The sequence below is a fragment of the Pongo abelii genome, chromosome 16 (assembly GCF_028885655.2).
Source record: "Pongo abelii isolate AG06213 chromosome 16, NHGRI_mPonAbe1-v2.0_pri, whole genome shotgun sequence".
In the NCBI taxonomy this organism is placed as follows: Eukaryota; Metazoa; Chordata; class Mammalia; order Primates; family Hominidae; genus Pongo; species Pongo abelii.
The window spans coordinates 81,638,731-81,659,771 of record NC_072001.2 but is presented as its reverse complement, the minus strand read 5'-3'; the positions used below and the strand labels follow the sequence as shown (position 1 = coordinate 81,659,771).

At 47.5% G+C, this 21,041-nt stretch overlaps 1 protein-coding gene across 1 annotated transcript; it reads right to left on the bottom strand.

The window, feature by feature from the left end:
* Positions 1-946: 946 nt before the first annotated feature.
* DNAJA4 (DnaJ heat shock protein family (Hsp40) member A4) lies at positions 947-19,686 on the bottom strand. Its single transcript, XM_002825716.4, has 8 exons — positions 18,635-19,686; positions 18,137-18,275; positions 12,424-12,604; positions 9,885-9,989; positions 8,674-8,901; positions 7,365-7,595; positions 2,991-3,091; positions 947-2,891 (listed from the first exon to the last, which is right to left on the bottom strand). Exons 1-8 carry the CDS (start codon positions 18,712-18,714, stop codon positions 2,676-2,678), a joined length of 1,281 nt encoding a protein of 426 aa, XP_002825762.2. The 5' UTR covers positions 18,715-19,686; the 3' UTR covers positions 947-2,675.
* Positions 19,687-21,041: the final 1,355 nt, after the last annotated feature.

Below are 21,041 nucleotides of genomic sequence, written 5' to 3'. Positions count from 1 at the left end.
CCTTAGCCATCAAGAGATCCAGGTACTTCTTTAACTTTCCAGCTTAGAAATACAGGCTGACTCTTCCAGGGAGTTGACTCATGCAGTGAGATACAGCAGCGAGCTCCCTGGAGCTGTGATAAAGCAGCTAATCTATTTTAGAATGGAGTCCTGAAGGAAAGAGTATATTTGACTGCCTAGGAACATTATGTACTCCTGTCTATCTGGGCATCCTTCTACTTGATGTAGTAAAGATGTCCCCTGCCAAGCCCTCCTTCCCCTTATTAATTTCAGAGAGGTCTCTAACTCGCTAGGTGGGTATTGGAAGGCAGGCTGCTATTCTTGCTGCCTTAACAATGCCTAGGCTCAAGCTCGTGCCTCATGCTGTAGAACTGTAGCCCTGCCTTAGTTATTTCAGACTATCTGTACCTCAAGAGTTTCCTCTTCATCAGCCCCCTTGAGACTCATGTTAATGAGAAAGATGTAAGTAGCTAAACACTTGGAAGCGTGTTGCTTTTTATTGATCATAACTTCATATGCTTATGCGTCAGGTCATGTGCTTTTCGCCAAACCACTCACTGCCCTCAGAATAAAGCTCACGCTCTTTATCATAGCCCCCCACTTCTCCCTCCTGCTTGCCTTGCTCACCCTCCTGTAACCACATCATCCTTGCCATTCCTCTGCCTGGAATGTTTTCCCTCCAGACCTTCGGACATCTGCCCAACTGCATCCAGGATTCTGCCCAGATGCCAGCTCCTGGTAGAGGCCGTCTTCCCATTCCCTTCTACTCATTCCTCTTGTTCTTCATAGCAGTTACCACTTTTTGTTTGCATTCACCCCCACCCCCAAAATAAAGCTCCATGAGGGTGGAAACTTCATTCCATTATATCAACCAATGAGAGGCAAGCTGGCAGGCACCTTAACACTGTTTATTTGAGCTCTCAAAAAAATGAAAAAGCAAAGCCACTTGTCTCTCACACTAGCTCAATTTTAATTTTAAAGTGACAAATGTACAGGTGGAATAAAATTTTAAGCAACATCCTCCAAATTCCTCTTACATGACAAGGAGGAGCTGAACGTCATTTTACTCCATTACCAACTAAACAGTAGTTCTTTAGCAATAATTAGGAAGTCACAGCACAAAAACGACACCCCAGAGTTGTGGTCCATTTATAAACAGATTTTCACATAGGCTTCGTTGGAAGAAGTGATTTTATATCTATCCTGACCAATGGTCAAAGTGGGCATAGGTGGGCTGTTTCTATACTTTGAGCAAATTATGCCTCACTAGCTGGCAATGTTTTGCAGGAATCTGGTCCATGCAGCTGGTTCACCTTACCTGCATGGTCTGATCTGCGCTTTGACCCTCCTAAGGAAGATCCCTGGTCTGAGTGAAACTCTCAGGTGCCATGTAACCAAATAAGGGTAGGGAAGATCTGACAGGTGGCCTCTGCTTTAACCCAGCAGCTTACAAGTTTTTTGTGACTTGGGGAAAACAAATAAGCAGTAATGGCTAAAGACTGAGGTAACCCTAAGTTCGAATTGTAGTCTACCTGTCAGGAATAAAATAATGACTAATATCCCTCCAAACAAGCTATAATTTACAGTAGTAGTCCATATAAACTGTAATCCACAGTGGAACTCAGAGAAGTTCTTACCAAAACATCACGAGCAGGAAGCCCTTTGTAATATGGCTGTGCAATGAGAGGAACGATCCTTTGGAAGGGAGCTCAATCTGGGAGAATGAGGTGGAAAACACTGCGGAGTTCTATGCCTTTGCAGACCCTCAAGTCACCCCGGATTACTGGTCAGAGAAGCTGGCTGTGCCATGGGCCAAACCAGCAGCATTCCCCCTGGGCTTCTGTTGCTGCACTGAGGCTGCCAGGGACACAGAATTTAGTTTTCTTTACAAGTAAGCACTCTGGTGGGAAAGCATTGCAAAAGTTGTCAACAGAAAATCATTAAAACCCTGAAGAACAAGGTGTGAGGGTCACACGCAAACAGTTATCAGCATATGATTCAAAACACTGGTTTGTCCTCACCACAGAGCTTGGAAGTTTCAGAAAACTTCCAAGAGAGATGATCAGACACTCACATTCCATCCACTGAAGGGCACAGAACAGTAGGAACTAAGTTGGCCCTGTTAAGCAGGCACATGCAGCCATGTCTGATCCACGGATGTGCTTTTATTCTTTAAGAGGATCATCCAGAATCCTCAGAAATGTTATCTTAGCAGCCCTGAGATCATGCCCTCAATAACTCTGCCAAGGGAGGGGGGAGAAACCACAGACCTAGGATGAGCCAGGATGCCCACTTTGTGCCTTGGGGTTTGCTAGGGGGCTAAGCTGCTAACTGGGCTGTGCTTTATTGGTGACACTGAATTATGGCAAAGCCACTAGAAGCACAAAGTGTTGGTGCAATCACTGACATCTCAAAAGTATATCCTGAAAACAGAAATGAACAGATTCCATATGCAGACTAGAGGTGATTTACACTTAAAACATTTAAATATAAATTAAGCTATAACTTAAGTTACAACCAAAAGAAAAACCAAAAAGACACTCAGCAATTAAGAATGCTGAACACATACACAGGACATCCCAAACACGAGGCCATTAAAGCGATGCCATTTTCATTGTGCCAACTTTACATTCATCATGTGCTAGTCCGGTGGGGCCACGCTGCCCCGCACCACATCATGCCGTCTGGCACTGCACTCCAGCCCGGGGCCCATCTTCGTCCTCCTCGTAGGCCTCCCTGTGCTGACGCCAGTTCTGCTCATTGGGACAAAACTCCTTCAGCTCCACCTGATCCATGTCATCTGTAATCCTCACTTTCTGTCGAGGAGGGAGTAAAGCTTCCAGCTGAGGAAGCTTTTCCAGAGAAAGCCAGTGTTTTTCAGGAAAGATTACCTGTAAAGGGTGAGGTGGGAAAGAAAGGTGGCTCTTTTTTCCCCTTCCAATTAAGGCATTTAATAATATGTCCATGACAATGAAACATAGTGAACTTACTAAAAACTGTATGATCAGAATCCCTTTTTCCAGGGGTGCTTTGTAGATGGGCATTCCTTCATCGCACACGCATTTCAGGTCCCCGTGCTTTATCACCTCACCTGCCAGAGAAAGGGTCAATTAGGGAGCAGGAAGGCAGAGGGGCCTGCAGAGGTCGTTCTCCCTCACAGGAGAGCCTGAGGCAGGCCCTAGCGCCCCGTGGCAGTGGGCAAAGGAAGCGTGGCATCTGACTGGAAAGCTGGCCCCAATCCCAGGTATCCTTGTCAGGTACTGCCTGGGGAAGGGGCTCCGGCTGGGACTCTGACCCGTACTCTGGGCTCCAGCAGTGTGTCAAGAGGGCAGCATGCTGCAGCTGCCATCACTGGTAGGTTTAAAACAAGTGAACTAGAAGTCATGACACCCAAGTCTGCCTAAAATGGGGCCAACACCCATCACCCTGCCCCTTCATGGGGTGACAGGTATCCCTACCACGAGGGGGACAGGAGTGCTCCTCACAGACAGGAAGAAGCCTCAATAGAGTCCAACCAGTCCCCTGCCTGGCATAAAAACTGGCTCCTGGCCACCTGCAGGTGACACCCAGGTTCCTTGGTAGGGAGCTCACTAGGTGGCTTGGCCACTGGCAGTCTCCTTCATGGTCACAATGCACTTCCATACACGCTGCTGAGCTGGAGTCACCCTCCCGGCTGGCACCCGCTGGGTCTTACAGCTACGTGACTTTGGAAGGCATCAGAGGAGTTCAGACCCCAAGAACTCTAAGGCATTCTGCCAAGTCAGAAACTTCCCTCTAAGCATGGAAAAGAAAAGGGACAAAAGGGTTTCTGATAAAGCATGCTCTTCAGCTCAGCGATGAAAATGGACAAAGACAGAAAGAAATGTTCGGAAAAAATGGGGGAGACGGTGGAGGGGAATGGAAACACTAATTTCTTCAGCAGTCCACTTCCATACAGGACTATCTAGAAAGTGAGCTGTCTCTTCAAGAGGAAATCTTTAAAGAGGAGGTTTTAAAAATAAAGTAAGCCAATGACTATCCTTGAGGTTCATTCGCCGGCAGGGCTGTGGTTCAGACATGGCCTTCAGAGCCTACTGACTGTGCAGGACAGCAACCTCTTAGCTAAACTGCTCCGAGCTGCTGGCTTTTTGTGTTCCTGTTTATTCTTTTTTTTGAAATACAGTCATGGCCGGGCACGGTGGCTCACACCTGTAATCCCAGCACTTTGGGAGGCCGAGGCGGGTGGATCATGAGGTCAGGAGTTCGAGACCAGCTTGACCAACACAGTGAAACCCCGTCTCTACTAAAAAAAAAAAAAAAAAAAAAAAGAAAAACTAGCCGGGAATGGTGGTGTGTGCCTGTAATCCCAGCTACTTGGGAGGCTGAGGCAGGAGAATGGCGTGAACCCGGGAAGCGGAGTGTACAGTGAGCCAAGATCGCGCCCTTGCACTCCAGCCTGGGCGACAGAGCGAGACTCCGTCTCAAAAAAAAAAAGAAATACAGTCATGCACAGCATAGTGACCTTTCAGTCAACAACATTTATGAAGATGGTTGCAAAGATTACACCAAACTTTTACTGCACCTTTCCTATGTTCAGATACTCACATACTCAGTATCGTATTACAACTGCCCACAGTATTCAGTACAGCAACCTGCTGTGCAGGTTTTAGCCCAGGAGCAACAGGCTATGCCACACAGCCTAGGGTGTAGCAGGCTATGCTAGCTAGGTCTGTGTGAGTACATTCTATGGTGTTCACACCACGACATCACCGAACAATGCATTTCTCAGAACATATCCCCTTCGTTAAGTGACATATGACTGGTTTTTCTGTCTCCCCATTCCTATCAGGTGTCGCTTCTTGCTGCTCTCAAGCCCTACTCCCCATGCTTCTGCTTCTAGCTTGCTGGGAGCTGGGAAACTGACCAAGCGTGGAAAACTACAGGTGAGAAGACCACGAGTTAGGCTCTCCCGGCAGGTAAATACCTGCCTGCAGGCAGGGCCATCACACCCTTGTGTGGCTCCCAAATCGCTTTTTTAATTAATCCAATCCTCAGCAATGCTCATAACAGGCTAAAAGGCTCTGGGGAAGAAGGCATTTCAACAGCAGAAGAGAGGAAGAAGAGGGAGAAGAGAAAATGCAGAAACAAGAAATAAGCCAACACAAAAGAGGGGTGAAGAAAAAAGGAGAGGGTGCAAAAGAGAACAAAGTAAAAGCAAAAACAAAACAAAAAGGACAAACAAATCCCCAAAGAACTCTCCAATGGCAGGTTTCCTGGATGCTCCACCCTTCCTTATAATAAAGAATGAAATGGAGTTCTTGGGATTTGCCACTTCCTTCCCTCTGGGGCTTTTTCTCCACCACCCTCACTCCATTTGGCTCCCGGTTCCCTAAGCTGGGGTCAGCTGAGACAGCAACGAACGCTGGCCCTTCGCGGGGGCCAAGACCTCAAATAGTCCACCCCTGGACAGGACGGGCTTTCCCAAAGAAGTTACGCACAGATGCTGCCCAGTCCCGGCTCAGGAGGGCTAGGATCTGGGCTGTGACCACGTAAGGGCATCTTGGACACAATGCCAGGGTGTTGAGCTCACAACCAGTGGTCTGGAGCTTCGTGTAAACTGTGATCCTCAAACTCCTCCTTGAGGGAGGAAATGGGTGCCTTAGGAGGTCTATGGAAGCCTAAGGGAAGGTGTTTTATTTTAAATTTTCATGCAAATTTTGCATTATACTGCAGTGCTTCCCCCAATCCTTGATTAAGTATATGTATAAAAACACACACAAGTCTGGGCAACATGGTGAAACCATGTTTCTACAAAAAATACAAACATTAGATGGGCGTGGTGGCATGTGGCTGTAGTCCCAGCTACTCGGGAGGCTGAGGTGGAGGTTACAGTGAGCTGAGATCACGCCACTGCACTCCAGCCTGGGCGACAGAGCGAGACCCCTGTCTCAAAAAATACATGAACAAATTTTAAAAATAAAAACAGACACAGAGCAAATGACAAACCAAATGGGGTAAAATGTTAACATCAGACAAATCATATATGCATGGGCCTCGGACTATTTTTATATTTACAACTTTTTGTAAGCTTGAAATTGTTTCCAAATAAGTTTATTTTAAAACTCCACAAACCGTTCAAGGCTTGGATATATAATTCTGCTTCCTATTATCCCCGGGAAAGGAGGTACCTGAAAGAATCCAAGAGAGGAAAGAGAAAAAGAGCACAAGGCTGGGAAGAGAAAAGCAGACAAGGAGGGGAAGGGGGAGAGGGACACGGAGGGATCAGAAGCCCAGGCCTCAGTCACCCCACCAGACTTGAGTCTTATCTCCAGCTGCCACTGCCCTGGGGGCAGGCTTATTGGTGGTTACCTCCCTGCCTGCCCTGAACCTACCCCTTTTGCACCAAACCTCAAATGGCCATAGGAAAATGTAATCCCAGCCCCACGGCCCGTGAGGGGACTACAGCAACACTGCAAATGGCTGGTGCTGGGGCCCAGGCTGCTTCGGTGGCGTAGCCGCCACCATACCCATCCAGACATTCTTTGCTATGCACAGCTGACCTTAGTGCTATTCAGAAGGAGCTTCAAGTGAAGCTTCTAGGCAGGTGCTCTGGTGCCCACACAAACCCTCAACTGCAGTGAACACACCAACCCTCCTGGGAGATGAGTGCCCTGGTGTCTACGGGGGGTTGGGGGCTGAGCTCAGGCCTCAGGAACCCTTTCGGCCTAGAGGCATCTCCCTCTGGCTCCCATGGGTGTGTGCAGACCAGCAATTCCTGTGGAAACCTCCAAGGATAAACTGATAGGCAAAATCTTTCTTACAGGAAAATTCTATTTTAAAATGTAACTCATGTAATGAACAACAGAGGCTACAGGAACATGTGGATGAATCAGCACAAATCACCACTTGATAGAAAAACACCACCTATTAAGCTGTTTTCTTATACAAAAATAAATTTTTAAAAACTTAAGTTTAATTGCCAGAATTCATCTAAAATTCAGAGACCCAAGATTCTTATTTGAGACTTTTCCCCCCAACTGAATATTTTTTCTAGGAGAATATAAAAGAACTTTATAAATTATCCAGTTATTAGGGATAGTTTTAAATTTAGAGAAAATCACGTCATACTAATTTGTGTAACAGAATTTGACCTTAAATGTGAAATCAGGCGAACTATTCCCAACACAAAGAAATAAATACTCAAGGCGACAGATGCCCTAAACACGTGGCTTGATCATTACCCATTTTATGCAAGGGACAAAGTATCACATGCACCCCATCAATATGTAAAATATTATGTAGCAATAAAAAAATCAGGCTGACTTGCCAGAATTATTATGCCAAACATACAGAACATCAATGGAAACACACATTTGAAACATTACCTGCTTTGGATGTAATAACAAGAATTCGATTGTCCAATGTTTTTATCGTCTTCTTGAAGCCACAAAGAGCTTCAGAAAGCTGAATTTTCATTTTCATGATCAAGTCATGGCCTCGTCTCTGAAAGACACTATGATCCTTCTGATCAAGCACAATTATGACATCACCAGGCTCCAGCTCAGGCTCCTGATCTCCTTCTCCATGAAATAGTATCTTTTGCCCATCTTTCATACCTATGAAACATCATCCCTTTCTGATTAGCCATTTCTCATACAAACCATGCTTCCTTAAAGCTTTTGAAGAAGGAACAGAGTCCTTCAGGGATTCTGTATTCATCAAGTCTCCCAGCCTCATGCAGGCACAAGGCAGGGAGGGGTGGCTAGGATGGCCAATGAGAAAAGAGGTCCCGCTTCCCTTGGCATAATGTGGGGCCAAGCCCAGCATGCACAGGGAGAGGGGGAATGTGGCTCTACATCCCAGGTTTACACAGCACTCCCTGCCCCGGGCCTGTGATGCCACACTGCCAGCATGGGGTCACTGCCCACTTCCCGGGGCACAGGGTGCATGACTTGGGACTGATAGGGACAGGTCAGCCAGCCCTGTCCTTTTCTAATAAGTCAGCTTGCACACTCAAGGCACAGGGTTTAGGCATGTTTAAACAGTAAGTCCTTTAATAACACCTGTGTCGGTTTGGCTGTTGATTCTTTTACTTTTGGTCTCATCTCTGATCTAGGATATATTTACTGGATTGGAAAGCCACAGAATCATCAGGGAATACTTGGAGGACAGCTAAAATGGAAAAAGGCCTTAAAATGATGGCATCAGGCAAAATGAATAGCAGGAGAAGGTGCTGTATTTGGAGGAATCTGATGCAGCAGATGGGGAAATGTGGAGAAAGGGAACATGCAGCCATAAACACTTACACAAGCCCTTATGGCCAATGAGCATCAGAAGCGACCAGGAAGACACTCCGAAAGATTCGAGAGGAATGGCTTGAGAATGTCAGGAGATGGCAACTAACCCAAACCAAGGCCAGGTAAGACTTTCAGAGCATTAGAAAACCTCATAAAGAGGCTGTCTGTGATCTCAAGGAAGTAAACCTCAGCAAGAACACTTTGGCAGGTGACATGGAATGGAAATAAGGCCAGGAAGGGTGAAGAGAAGATGACCGGGAAACAAGAGGAATTCATGGCACACCCAATACATGTTGTGATACAGCTCACTTCCCTGACATCTAGTCTGTGTATCCCACGATTAGCACCCAGACAGCATTTCCAGCCCCTGTGGAGCACCAGCTCTGCGCAGCCTCACCTTTTTCAACATGTACCTCGATAATCTTCTTCTCACGGATCACCTTGGCACCGCTGCAGCTCTCGCAGCGGTCCTTGGGGTTGATGCGCTCACCCTGGCCCTTGCACTCAACGCACACGGTCTGGATCTGCTGTACCATGCCCGGCCCGATCTGCTGGATGTGGATCTGCATCCCCCGCCCCTTGCACAGCGGGCACTTCTCCACCGATCCCTTCTTCCCACCAACACCTGCGGGTCAGGGGAGGCAGGAATGAGGGCCATGCTCTTCCCTTACCGGTGTCCCTGCTGGGCGCCATGGCAGAAGGGCAGGGAACCCTCACATTGGACAATGGGCTTAGAATTCTATTTACAATCATGAAAAACAATGCAGAAGAGTCTGGAGGAGTCCAGCCAAGCAGATAACATCCAGATGTCAACATCTGACCTCAAACGTTTGTGATTTTGGCTGCACCAATCCAAATTTATTACTTTAGCTTCATCAAATGTGTTTTCTTCCACCCCAGGTGGAACCCGCATAGGCCCACAGATGAATGAGGAGGCTGGGGCTGTGGAGATCTAGAGAACACAAGCTCTGTCAATAGCAGCAGCTACCCAGCTCAGCCAATTCTCTCTGTGGGACAATGTGAGGCTGGGGTCACCAGACATGGCTTTTCTTGAAAACTCAGATTTTTAAAAAATTACAATAATTATATATACATTTAAGTCAGGGGTCAAGAAACCATGGCCAGACTGCTTGGTTTTGTAAATAAAGCTTTACTGGAACATAGGCGTGTGCATTCATTTATGTACTATGATGGCAGAGTGAACTAGCTACAAAAGACTCCATGGCCTGGAAAGCCTAACGTCTGGCTCTTTACAGAAAGAGTCTGCCAAGCCCTAGATGAGGACAAGTGTCTGATTTTTAATTTTTAAAAATAATTGTCTGTATACATATGTAACAAACCTGCATGTTATGCGCATGCACCCTAAAACTTAGAGTATAATACAAATTTAAAAAAAAAAAAAATTGTCAACATGTCAAATAGAGGTGCAGCCCAAAGAAAACATTCATTCAGGCAAAGAGATGTGGCCCTCAGGCCACCTGTTTGTAATCTCTGCTTGACCCTTGCATTTGAAAAAAGATAACTTATTTTCCCTGAACTATAAAACAAGCATTGTTTCTGAATCTAAGGGATCAGAACTGTGAGGTTCAGTCAAAAATTAGTTTTTACCTTCACATTTCTCACAAATTACATTTTTCTGGAGGGCCAATTTCTTCGTGACTCCATTATATAAATCTTCAAGAGTTACAGATAACTGGTGTACAACATTCTTGCCTTAGCAAGGGAGAAAAAAAATTAGTGGCGTTGAATGAAATATACCACTGTATTAAATACCACCCATATGACCCTTAGTTGTATGAAGTCTCCAGAGACTCAAGACTGTGGCTGGGTCATGCGCTCCCTTCCCTGCAGGAAGCAATGCTTCTATTACCCCAGCCCATCCTTCTGGCCCTCAGCCAATAACAAGAGCTAATACCCTCTCTAGCTATGAGCTAATTATTCAATCATTTATAGAGGCCAACAAAAAGACTTTCCACCTTTATTTTCTGAGAACAAATCTGAGGACAGGGAGAGCACTAATTGAGAAACCGAAGGCAGTATTAACCCACGAAATTGGTTAAGTTTCCCCATGAAAGGAGTCCTTTCTATACATAAATGTTTGACAGCCAAAGTCTCTGGATCTTTCACTGAAACTCTTCCTTGGGCATAAAGCACTTTACTTTCTGAGCCCTTCTGTAACCGGTGGCCAAATGGGAATTCTTTCCTCTGCCAAAATCTTGCTTCTGCACCCAGGACGGTGGGTGTTTGCTCCACAGGGTGGGGGTGTGCTCCAGCACCTGCCAGCCTGTCAAGACTGACAGCATCAAGACCCTCCCTGCTGCCCGTGGAGCTCCTGCAGTCACTGAGACAAGCTGTCTGGTTTACTGGCTGCCAACTTTGAGAGATGACTTAATTAAGGGCATGAAGTTTTCATCTCAAGACAGGGAGCTGGACAAGAGAATACCCAAGGTTTTTTTTTTTTTTTTTTTTTTGAGCCAGAGTCTCGCTCTGTCGCCCAGGCTGGAGTGCAGTGGTGGGATCTCAGCTCACTGCAAGCTCTGCCTCCTGGGTTCACACCATTCTCCTGCCTCAGCCTCCCGAGTAGCTGGGACTACAGGCGCCTGCCACTGCGCCCGGCTAATTTTTTGTATTTTTTAGTAGAGACGGGGTTTCACCATGTTAGCCAGGATGGTCTCGATCTCCTGACCTCATGATCCACCCACCTTGGCCTCCCAAAGTACCCAAGGTTTTATCATGTCCACACCATCAATTATAGGAGCAGGCGATATGCTCAAAGGACAGGGGAAGGATTTTTCCCTAACAAACACTTAGTGATTTTCAGCACTCTATGTTCACAGAATTGACACCCAAGCTTTTTAAAGCTCAAAGTCAATTACAATGTGATAACAAGTGCAGCTTCATTTATTTAGGGGCTTCTCATTGACCAAAGCCACACTTCTTAAACCCCAAGGCAGAGCTCATTTCTTCTGACTTTATCCAGAATTGTAATACGCTTGGTTATCTTTCTGGTTTCAAGATCCAAAGCAGCCTGACAACAGTAAACTAAACAGGGGGAATGGGAACTAGTCTATTAGCAACTACTAACATTAGCAACTACTAACAACAGAGGTGACAGCCCGTAGCCTGGCAGAGGTGAGATGCAGAAAAATTAGGAAGAACAAATCCCGAAAGTCAAAACAGTGGCCTGGGGCCATTGAGCTAAGGGCTAAGTTCCTCATTCACCTCCTGGGGATGAAATTGCTACTACTCATAATGCATTCTGAAAAGAATGGCAGGTCATTTACAAAGATTTCAAAACATAAAGAGAGAAATTTTGTTGCCTAGAAAATCCCCTGAGCAGGCTGGGAAATGAGGCCATACTGAACATGGCAAGAGTACCCACCTAGAATTAGAGAGCCTGCAGCCCAGGCCCAGGTCAGGGAACATGGAGCGCCACAAAGGGACGGTGGGCAAGAGGAGAGAGGAGCACTCTCGGTAAAGGATCACTGACAACCACAGGAGGCGTCATTTACATCCCTCAGCACACTCTGGTGCCTGACCCCAACAACAGAGGAAAAGAAGGCACGATGAACTTCACCTTCCTCTTTTCTATCCACCACTCCATTCGCTCTGCTCCTTCATATGGTATTGGAGGGTGTCAGATAATTACTAAATTTACCAAGAGTTTCCAGGTAGCCTGAGCACTAGACAAGTGATAAACTCTTTAAAGTTAATGATCTCAAAACATGGCAATTGTACCTTGTGGTTTTTTTAGGTTTTTGTTTTTTGTTTTTTTGAGACAGGGTCTCACCCTGCTGTGCAGGCTGGAGAGCTCACTGCAGCCTCAACTTCCTGGGCTCAAGTTATCCTCCAGCTTCAGCCTCTCAAGAAGTAGCTGAGACTACAGGCATGAGTCACCACACCTGGCTAAGCTTTTTATTTTTATTTTTTTGAGATGGGGAGTCTCACTATGTTGCCCTGGTTGGTCGTGAAATCCTGGCCTAAAACAATTCTCCCACCTTGGCCTCCCGAAGTGCTGAGATTACAGACATGAACCACCGCGCCTGGCCCAATCACATCCTTTCAAAGCACGATCTATCCTGATTCCAACAACAGGGATAACTGTAGAAACCATACAACTTATTTATGTTTCTTTAAAAGCATTTACCTCTTCTCTCTCTAGCCATCCGTCCACCACCACCAAAGAACATGTCAAAGATGTCCATGGGTGAAGAGAAGCTGGGGCTGCCTGAGCCTCCTTCTTTAATTGCCTGCTCTCCGCCTTGGTCATAAATATCCCTTTTCTTTGGATCTGAAAGCACTTCATATGCCTGGGATATGAGTTTAAACTTTAAAAGAGAGAGAGAGAGAGATTTTTAGAGAAGTTTCGTTGTTTTGTTAAGCAAACCTCCCATATAAACATACAAAGTAATAGAGGTATTCTGCCCCCAAACCCTTGAACTAGCCAGTCTATACATCCTCTACCTGGAATCTGACTTGCCTGTCTACTTACTCCTTTGGTAAAGTGGGAAACACAGGGCAAACATATTAAGGGACTGGTGGTAGGGACACGACAAGAATCAGGGAGAGAAGGCAGTAGAGAGGGAAAGTTTCTCACTTATCTGGCTGCACCAGACAGGAAGTGGAGACCAGCTAGGATACCATGAGACAGTGCCAGGGGTGAACCTCTAACCAGATAGAGCCAGGACTCTGGGCGTTACCACTGGCTCACCTCCTCATGGGAATCATTTCACTAGTTTACTAGCATGAAATTCAACTACAGGCATCTGTGAGCACCTAACCACATGCCAGACATTGGATACAAACCTATACTCCTGATCCTCCCCCAAAAGCCCCGCCCCACCCATAGTCTTCCCCATATCACAGTTATTGGCAATGCCAATCTCACCTGTCAACAAATCCCACTGACGCTACCTTCACATTTGCATCTCCAGTACCCTAAGACAGACACAATATCCCATGTGTAGCATTCCTGTCAAAAAGTTACCACTGGAACCCAATTGTACGAAAAGAATCAGAAAACCCAAATTGAGAGATACTCTAAAATTAAAAGATAGAAAAAACCGAATACAATGTGTGATCCTGGATCAGATCCTGCACTGGGGAAAAAAAAAAAAAAAATGGCTACAAAGGACATTATTGGAACAATGGGAGAAATGTGAATCTTTGTTCTCAATGTTAAACTTCTTGAATTTGATAACTGCACTATGGTTATGTACAAGGATGTCCTTGTGCCTAAGAGAAACACGCAGCACTTAGGGCTGAAAGGTTATGCTACAGGTAGCTTCCTCCCAAAATCTTTAGCTAACAGTAATAATAATAACAGATAAAACAAATGTGACAACTTATTTACAACCGGTAAAGCTAGGTGAAGAATACGTTAGGTGTTCATTGTACCACTCATGTTTTCTGCAGGTATATGGACATTTTTAAAATAAAATCAGAATGCTAAAACATGCAAGATCTGTTCCTTCTTACCACACCACATCCACTCTGGCCGAAGGCACCATCTCAGGCCTGGACCACTGCAGTGGCCTCCTCCGTGGTCCTCCATGTTCCCTCCTCGCCCCAGCTTTCAGTGTGTTCTCCATTCGAGCCCACTAATTGGGTCGATCCTCTGCTCAAACCTCTACAAGGTGGCCCACGTCACTGGGAGTAAAAGCCAGTCCTAACTTTCATCTATAAACCCAACTTGGCACCTCTACTTTCCTCTCCTCCTGTGCGTCCCCACCCCAATTCTATGCCAGCTTCAGCAGGCTCCCTGCTGTTCCTCAACTCTGCAGCCTGGGCCTCAGAGGCACCTCGGCCTGCTGCGGCCTCCCCACTCACCTCTTTCCAGCCTTAGTTCACAGACCACCTTCTCAGGGATGCCTCCCGGTGATCCAGCTTTAACACTGCAAACCCACCTCAGACCCTCCCAGCCCCCACGCCTGCTGCATATTTCTCCATAGCATGAACCACCTTCTAACAAGCTGCATCATCTACTGCTTATGCTGTAGCCCCCACTGCAACATAAGCTCCATGAAGATGGGGGGTTTTGTCCACTGCTGTCTAACTGAGCCTGGAACCATGCCTGGCATGTAGAAGGCACTTGGTAAATACGTGTTAGATGAATGGCTCGAGTCTGGGAACTCAGAAATAAATAAATGAGGTAGGGTCTTGGCCCTCCAGAGGCTACAATTTAGTCGGAGAGACATACATGGATATATAGATATACAGATCCTATAATGCAGCTGGCTCCACAAAATATTCAAGGAAAAAAAGTGCCATGAAATAAGGAATTTGAGAGAGAGAAGAAGGGAATTTGAGGCATTAATTCCCTTGTTCTACAGATCTCTGATTGAAATCTAATAAGTAACCAATAATAATAATAGCTAATAAATAATAGCTAAAAAACTGTACAATTTAGAAAAGTCTTAAAAAGACATCAGCATCATATATAAGGCAGCTAGATCTTTTGATATGTTAATTCTCATACCATTTCTGCAAAGAAGGAAGTACCATTCACTACTACCCCTTTCCTCAGCAGAAAACCTGAGGTACAGTGTAAGGATTGGGTGCCGGGTACAGATCAGAAAGCAACTAGGCCAGGCTGCCCCTAGAGAGTTTCTGCGTCTATCTGCAGGTCAGGACTAGGTAAATAACTTCATGGGAACGTCCACTGGAAACACTCACCAAATACCCTGGATACTCACATGACATTTAGACTTAATAGAATGATCTAAGAATGGAAAAGGAGTACCCAGTTGCTTGGGACATTCAGTCAGAGGCCAGATCTCACATGGGATGGGGGTTCCAACTACCAGTAGGGAGTCCATCCTCTAGGGTCCCAGCACTCCAAAGTCTAATTCAGCTCCTGGCCTGGACCCCCTTCTCCCAGTGGGAGACGAGTGCTATGACGAGCCTGCCTTTCAGACCACGATCATTTGCCACAGAACCTTAACAGGATTACTATACAGCTGAGGGGAAAATGGCTTTGAAGACTATGTAACAACTTGGGAAAAGTACTTATAATAAAATATTAAGTGGAAACAAGAAAACAAAATGTCTATGTATCAGGATGGCTATGTATGATCATACTGGGGAAAGCTTGGAAAGAAGCACAGAGTGGTTAGGATAATGTGTACTTGGTAGGTTTCCCTCTGTGTTCTAAAATTTTCTGCATGGTTTGCTATGTTTTGATTTTTGAACTTGAAAATCTATTATTCAAACTAAAAGTTACAATGAAATTGACCAAAAGACCAAACACATCTCAACAGGGTAATAGCCAAGAATATACCCCACATCATTGCCCCTAAAAGGGACTATCTTGGTGACCCGCTACCTACCACCCATGCATCTTGCAAAAAAAAAAAAAAACAAAAAAACCAGCCGCAGATAAGTACAGACTCCATACTGAGTGCCCGACAAACACAAGGTGCCCCAATGCTTAGCAACAGGGGACAACAGGGCAAAAAACAAAGACCAACATCTCAACAGCCTTCTCAGTTTTCCCAGCAAGGGGTAAAGAACTGGCATAGTCTATTTTTGAAGAGACATTAATAATACAGTGACAAACTTAGGAGGAAAAAAAATTTTAAAGGTTCTACCTGTGATAAAGTAGAAAAGAACTACACACACTCACATACACACTCACAAAAGGCCTGCACAGTGCACCCAGCACACAGTAGGGACCAGAAGAGGAGGTATTTGTTGAATGAATGAATGAGCTCTCTCTGGGGAACTTTACAGCCGTTTCTATAAATTGTGTCCCCAGTCTCCTCATCCTCTTTGATTTCCTATCTAAATTGCCACTCTCCTCCCAATGTCCCTTTCACTGCAATTTCCCCTCCAATTTGTGCCTTTATAGGGCCCTCTCCTCCTACATACAATTTTTTAAAGTGCATTTACTCAGCCAGCTAACAAACATTTTAGCACCTACCCTGCACAGCTAGATACTCATCCCATAAGTGGCCATGGGGGCACAGTCACTGCCCTGCTTACACTATGGCAGGGAATACAGTTATCAAACAAGTAATCACCATTAAAGGAATACAGTTAATCAAACAAGTAATCACCATTAAAGTAGGATGCATGTTGGGCCTGTGGTTCAGTCTACGAGGCAGAGGCAGCCTCCTGGAAGATGTTTTAGCTGAGAACTAAAGAGTATTATCCCCTTCCGTGAAGGTAGAGAAAGGAAAGTATTCCTGGCAATGGGCACATCACAGAACCCCTCCCTCCAAGCTGATGGGCCTGCCAGACCTCACTGCCAAGGGCCTCATTTATGTGACACTAACTCAGTGCCTGGCTATGAATAAATATTAGTTTAAAACAAACCAAACAACCTGCCCAGACAGGTATAGACAGGATGAAACCTACACATATGTAGTACAGTTCAAGTCTAATTTTTTAAAAATAAAAGCTTCAGAACAAAAGCATATTCAGCTCTAACTGTATACACAGAGGCATGAAGTTACTCTTGTGAGTGCTGAGATTTGACCTGAAACCAGGGTCAGGCTTTCCCACATGTCTTTAGCCAGCCTGCTGAAATGTGAAATTAGAAGCCTCGAAGCTCTCCTTAAAGGAGACTGTCAGAAGCAGACTACAATGAATGTAGGGAGCAGGTGGATGAATCACCAGCACCATGTAAAACGCCAGTGCCTTTAAAAGCTACAGTAAGCCATCTAAATATAGATGAGAAAGAACGCAAGTGAGTAACAGACAAATGGTCTTACAGGAAAACATTTTAAACTTGTGACAGCCACATTCAGCACATGTGGCTAAATATAAATATTCCATCACTGTTGCCATTCAGCCAACCGTCCTGAAGTAGCTTTCTCCAGCTTGGAACAACTAATACAGACAGGTATTTTGATTTCAGCGTCGTTTCCACAGGTCTTAAATGCTACATGGGTGATCAGCGTGGTTTCAAACGTGGCCCAGGTGACACTGCTATCAGCTACTATAACGGCCCCACCTCTCAAGACTCATGCGGAACAACCAAAGTTTTGTAAGAAAATGGCAAGAAGTGAAAGGAGGAACGGGAGGGTTAGCAGCCTTTCCTTGCAATGCCTCATCCTTCAATTCACCTATTCAGGTGGGTCATGAGCCTCTTTAGAGATAAAAAGCAAACTTTCTGTAAACAGGATGGAAAAGCTTTCAACTTCTGTCTCTAAAATGCAGAGCATTTTCAGTCTATGAATGGTACTTATGATCAACTGTGTGTCACTTGTCACCGAAAACCCAGAATATGAGTACAAGCTGATGTCAGGTTGCAGATGTCCGTGTCCCTGTTTAATAAAGAAAATGGGATTACTCACTATCTGACGCTTTTATCAGGTAGGCAGTAGGTGCACAGAACAAATACAGCTAGTCATTGTCGAGAGGCACGGCGTTTGTCCAAAGTACCAGCTCAGATTAAAGACACTCATCCCTAGAGTTTATGCACCAACAGAGAACATGAGCCAGTCGTTCCCAGCAAGTACACAACTGTTTGTGTGTGCCTCTGTTTCCCGATTTCCAGGCCGCCTCTCCCATAGGGAACCAACACACCCTATGAGAACTAGTCCGGCGCGCCTGGCAGGGGCTACCCAAACACTTGTGGAGCGAATGGAGGAATGAATGGGCTCGGCAGGGACTCGCGAGGGGCCCAAGTCCCGCACCACACGCCTCCTCCGCGGGCGAAGCGCCCTCCACCGACCGCGCCGCACGGCACCCAGGGTCTCGCGCCACCTCTGCCCAGCCTGGCCCCGAAGCTCCTGGCGACGGCCTCCCCAACAAACGCGGCTCTGGTTTCCCGTCGCCTTCAGTGCTCCTGGCTTAATAACCCTCGGCCCCTCGGGAGCCCGGCCCGCGCCCCCACGCCCCACGCCTCCCCGCACCTTCTCGCCCTCATCCGGGTTCTTGTCCGGGTGGTACTTGAGCGCCAGCTTCCGATAGGCCTTCTTGATCTCCTCCGGGGACGCGCTGGGCTTCACGCCCAGGATGTCATAGTACTGGGTCTCCTTCACCATCTTGTCTCTGCGGGCGGGCGGGCGAGGCCGGTCAGAGTGCCCCGGACGCCCCTGCCGGGACCCTGGCCCGCGCCCCCGCCGCCCGCCCGCGCGTCACGGTCACGGTCACGGTCGTCGTCGCCGCCGCCGCCGCCACCGCTCGTAGCTCCCGCCCGCCCCCTGCGCCGGACCGACTTTCACGCCCGGCTCCACCGCACTAGAGCCACCGGCTCCTCCGCGGCGGGTTTTATTCGGCGCCGGCGGAAGCTTCCGCAAGGAGACGGTGACGCCACAAAGGCCTAGAACCTTCGCGGAGGTTCCGGCGGCGCCGCGGCGGGTTCGCGGCCCAGACCCCCGACGCCCTTCTGGCGCGGTTCAGCCGCTCACCCGGGCTTCTCGGGCGTCTGCTCCTCTGGCTGCCCGTCTGATTCCCCGGAGCTCCAGCTCTGACTGCCGCCCCGGGCCATGGCAGGGGTCGGAGAAGGCGGCTTGGGCCTGGAGGGCGCCCTCCGACGACTGTCCCGCCGCCCCGACGCCGCCCCCTTGCCCTTCCGTGGGTCCGTGGAGCCGGCTGGCTGGAGAGTAGGCGGCCTGGAGGGCTGTGTCGGCCGGAGCCCTGCGCCGAAGGGTGGGACTAAGAGAGCTGCGCCCTGCGGTCCCCACCCAGCCTCTCCCCCGGGGTGTGGCCGCCGTCTGTTCGGTCACAGCCAGGCTGCGGCCTACGGTGTGCCTGGGATTCTTGCATTTTTTAGGGGGTTGGAGTGGGTAGGGGCCCTCTGCTGCCTCGTGACCGCGAGGCTGAGGTGAACCTCTGGCCTTCCAGTTGAGGTACAGGGGCCCTTTGCTGGCCCCAGATGTGGACAGTATCCTCTCGAATGCCCACCACTGGGAACCCTTAAGTCCCTCAAGGATGAGCAGTGACGTCCCCCAAGTCTGCCAAGGGCAGACAGTGCCCTCTCTTCTCCCAGAGGTGGGAAACTGCCCCCTCTCCTCTGCACATCATCAGTGAGCAAACATCAAGGCCGGACCAGGCTGTTGGGCCCAGTGTTATGCACAGGGGGTCCCGTGGCCTGGACCCTGACACGGCTAGGTGGCCCAGGACGCTTGCCTGGAAGGGTACAGGAATAGGTCCCGACGTCCCTAGGCTGCCCCCAGCTCCCAACGGGTGCTCAGGGAGTCCAGATCAGAAACTGTTGCAGAAAAGTGGGCGTGGAAAGCAGGCCCCAATGCTATCACAGAATTGCAGGCCCCTGTCCCCTAGCCCTCCCTTGGCTCCTGCCAGGAGAACACTTTGTCAGGAAGGGGGTCACTGCTCACCTCCCTGGGATGCCCTGGTCTTGTTTTGGGTACTGTGGCTGAAGCAGGCACTACCTCTCCTCCATGTGTTCAATGGGGGTGAGAAATGACTTTTACTGTACAAGAGAACTTAAGCTGCTCTTCTTGGAGATGTTGCTTTTTTTTTTTTTTAATTATGCCTTGTGGAGCAGAACCTTTAGGCAGAGAACTCAAGAGCTAGAGGTCAGAAATTTTGCTTTCTGTCCAGATCTTACTATCTGAGCCTTAGCCTCTCAACACTTTTCTTCATCAGCAGGACATGGGGATTGCCACTTGCCTGCCTTTCTCAGAGGGCTCTTGTAAGGATCAAATGGGATGATAACTGTGAAGACTCCTAGCACAGTGGGTCTCAAACCTGGCTCCTGACAGATCACCTGGAATCTTCTAAAAATCCCTGTGGGTTGCACTCCACACGTGTTACTTTAGAGCTTCTAGGGGTGAGGCCCAGGCATCAGTATTTTTAAAGCTCCCCAGGCGGTGCAGCCAGAGCCGAGATCCACTGCCCAGGGTCACATACTTGTCCAGATTTAGTACTCAGGACCAGTGGCATTTGTAAAGTGGGCACGTGCAGGAGAGGGATGGCTTAGAGCCTAGAAACATAGAATGGAGCTATGCACTTTGAACGACAGTGAATTCTGGAACCAGTGAGACTTAGACCTAGGTTCAAATCCCAGCACTGCTACTTCTGGCTGTGGAACCTTGGGCAGACAACTTAACCTTTCTGAGCCTCAGTTTTCTTAACCTTTTAATGAGGATATTAATTATAACTATTTCATAACTTTGCGAAACACCTGGTATATAGTCACAATATTGATGCTTTTTTTGGGGGGGGCAGGGGCTGAGGTAAAGAAGCTGATAATGATTCTCTTCTTCGTGGAACTTAGCCAGGCTCCTGTGAGCCCTCTTCTCAACTAGGCTTCAGTCTTGGCCTATAAAGACTGAACAGACAGCAACACAGTTTCTAATAACTCAACGTCACATCCTTAAGATCACCAGTTCCCAGGCTTTTTGGCACCAGAGACCAGTTTCATGGAAGACAATTTTGTCACAGACAGGGTGGTGGGGGTGGGCAATAATTCTATGATGAAGGCCTGGCGTGGTGGCTCACACCTGTAATCCCAGCACTTTGGGAGGCCGAGGTGGGCAGATTACTTGAGGCCAGGAGTTCAAGACCAGCCTGGCCAACTTGGTGAAACTCCATCTCTACTAAAAATACAAAAATTAGCCGGACATGGTGGTGTTCGCCTGTAATCCCAGCTACTCAGGAGGCTGAGGCACAAGAATCACTTGAACCTGGGAGGCAGAGGCTGCAGTGAACTGAGATCACACCACTGCACTCCAGCCTGGGTGACAGAGGAAGACTCTGTCTCAAAAAATAAAAAATAAATAACAATAGGATTGTCTAGTAAAATCAGATATTTTGGGCCAGGTGTGGTGGCTCAGGCCTGTAATCCCAGCA

Bases quoted from the DNA above. Each gene is read 5' to 3' on its own strand.
- DNAJA4 (XM_002825716.4), bottom strand. From the start codon at position 18,714: ATGGCCCGGGGCGGCAGTCAGAGCTGGAGCTCCGGGGAATCAGACGGG. The intron at 18,276-18,634 runs GTGAGCGGCTGA...GCCCGCCCGCAG, and splicing joins CAGACGCCCGAGAAGCCCGG to AGACAAGATGGTGAAGGAGA. The intron at 3,092-7,364 runs GTAATGTTTCAA...TTTCTCTGGCAG, and splicing joins TGTTATTACATCCAAAGCAG to GTGAGGTGATAAAGCACGGG.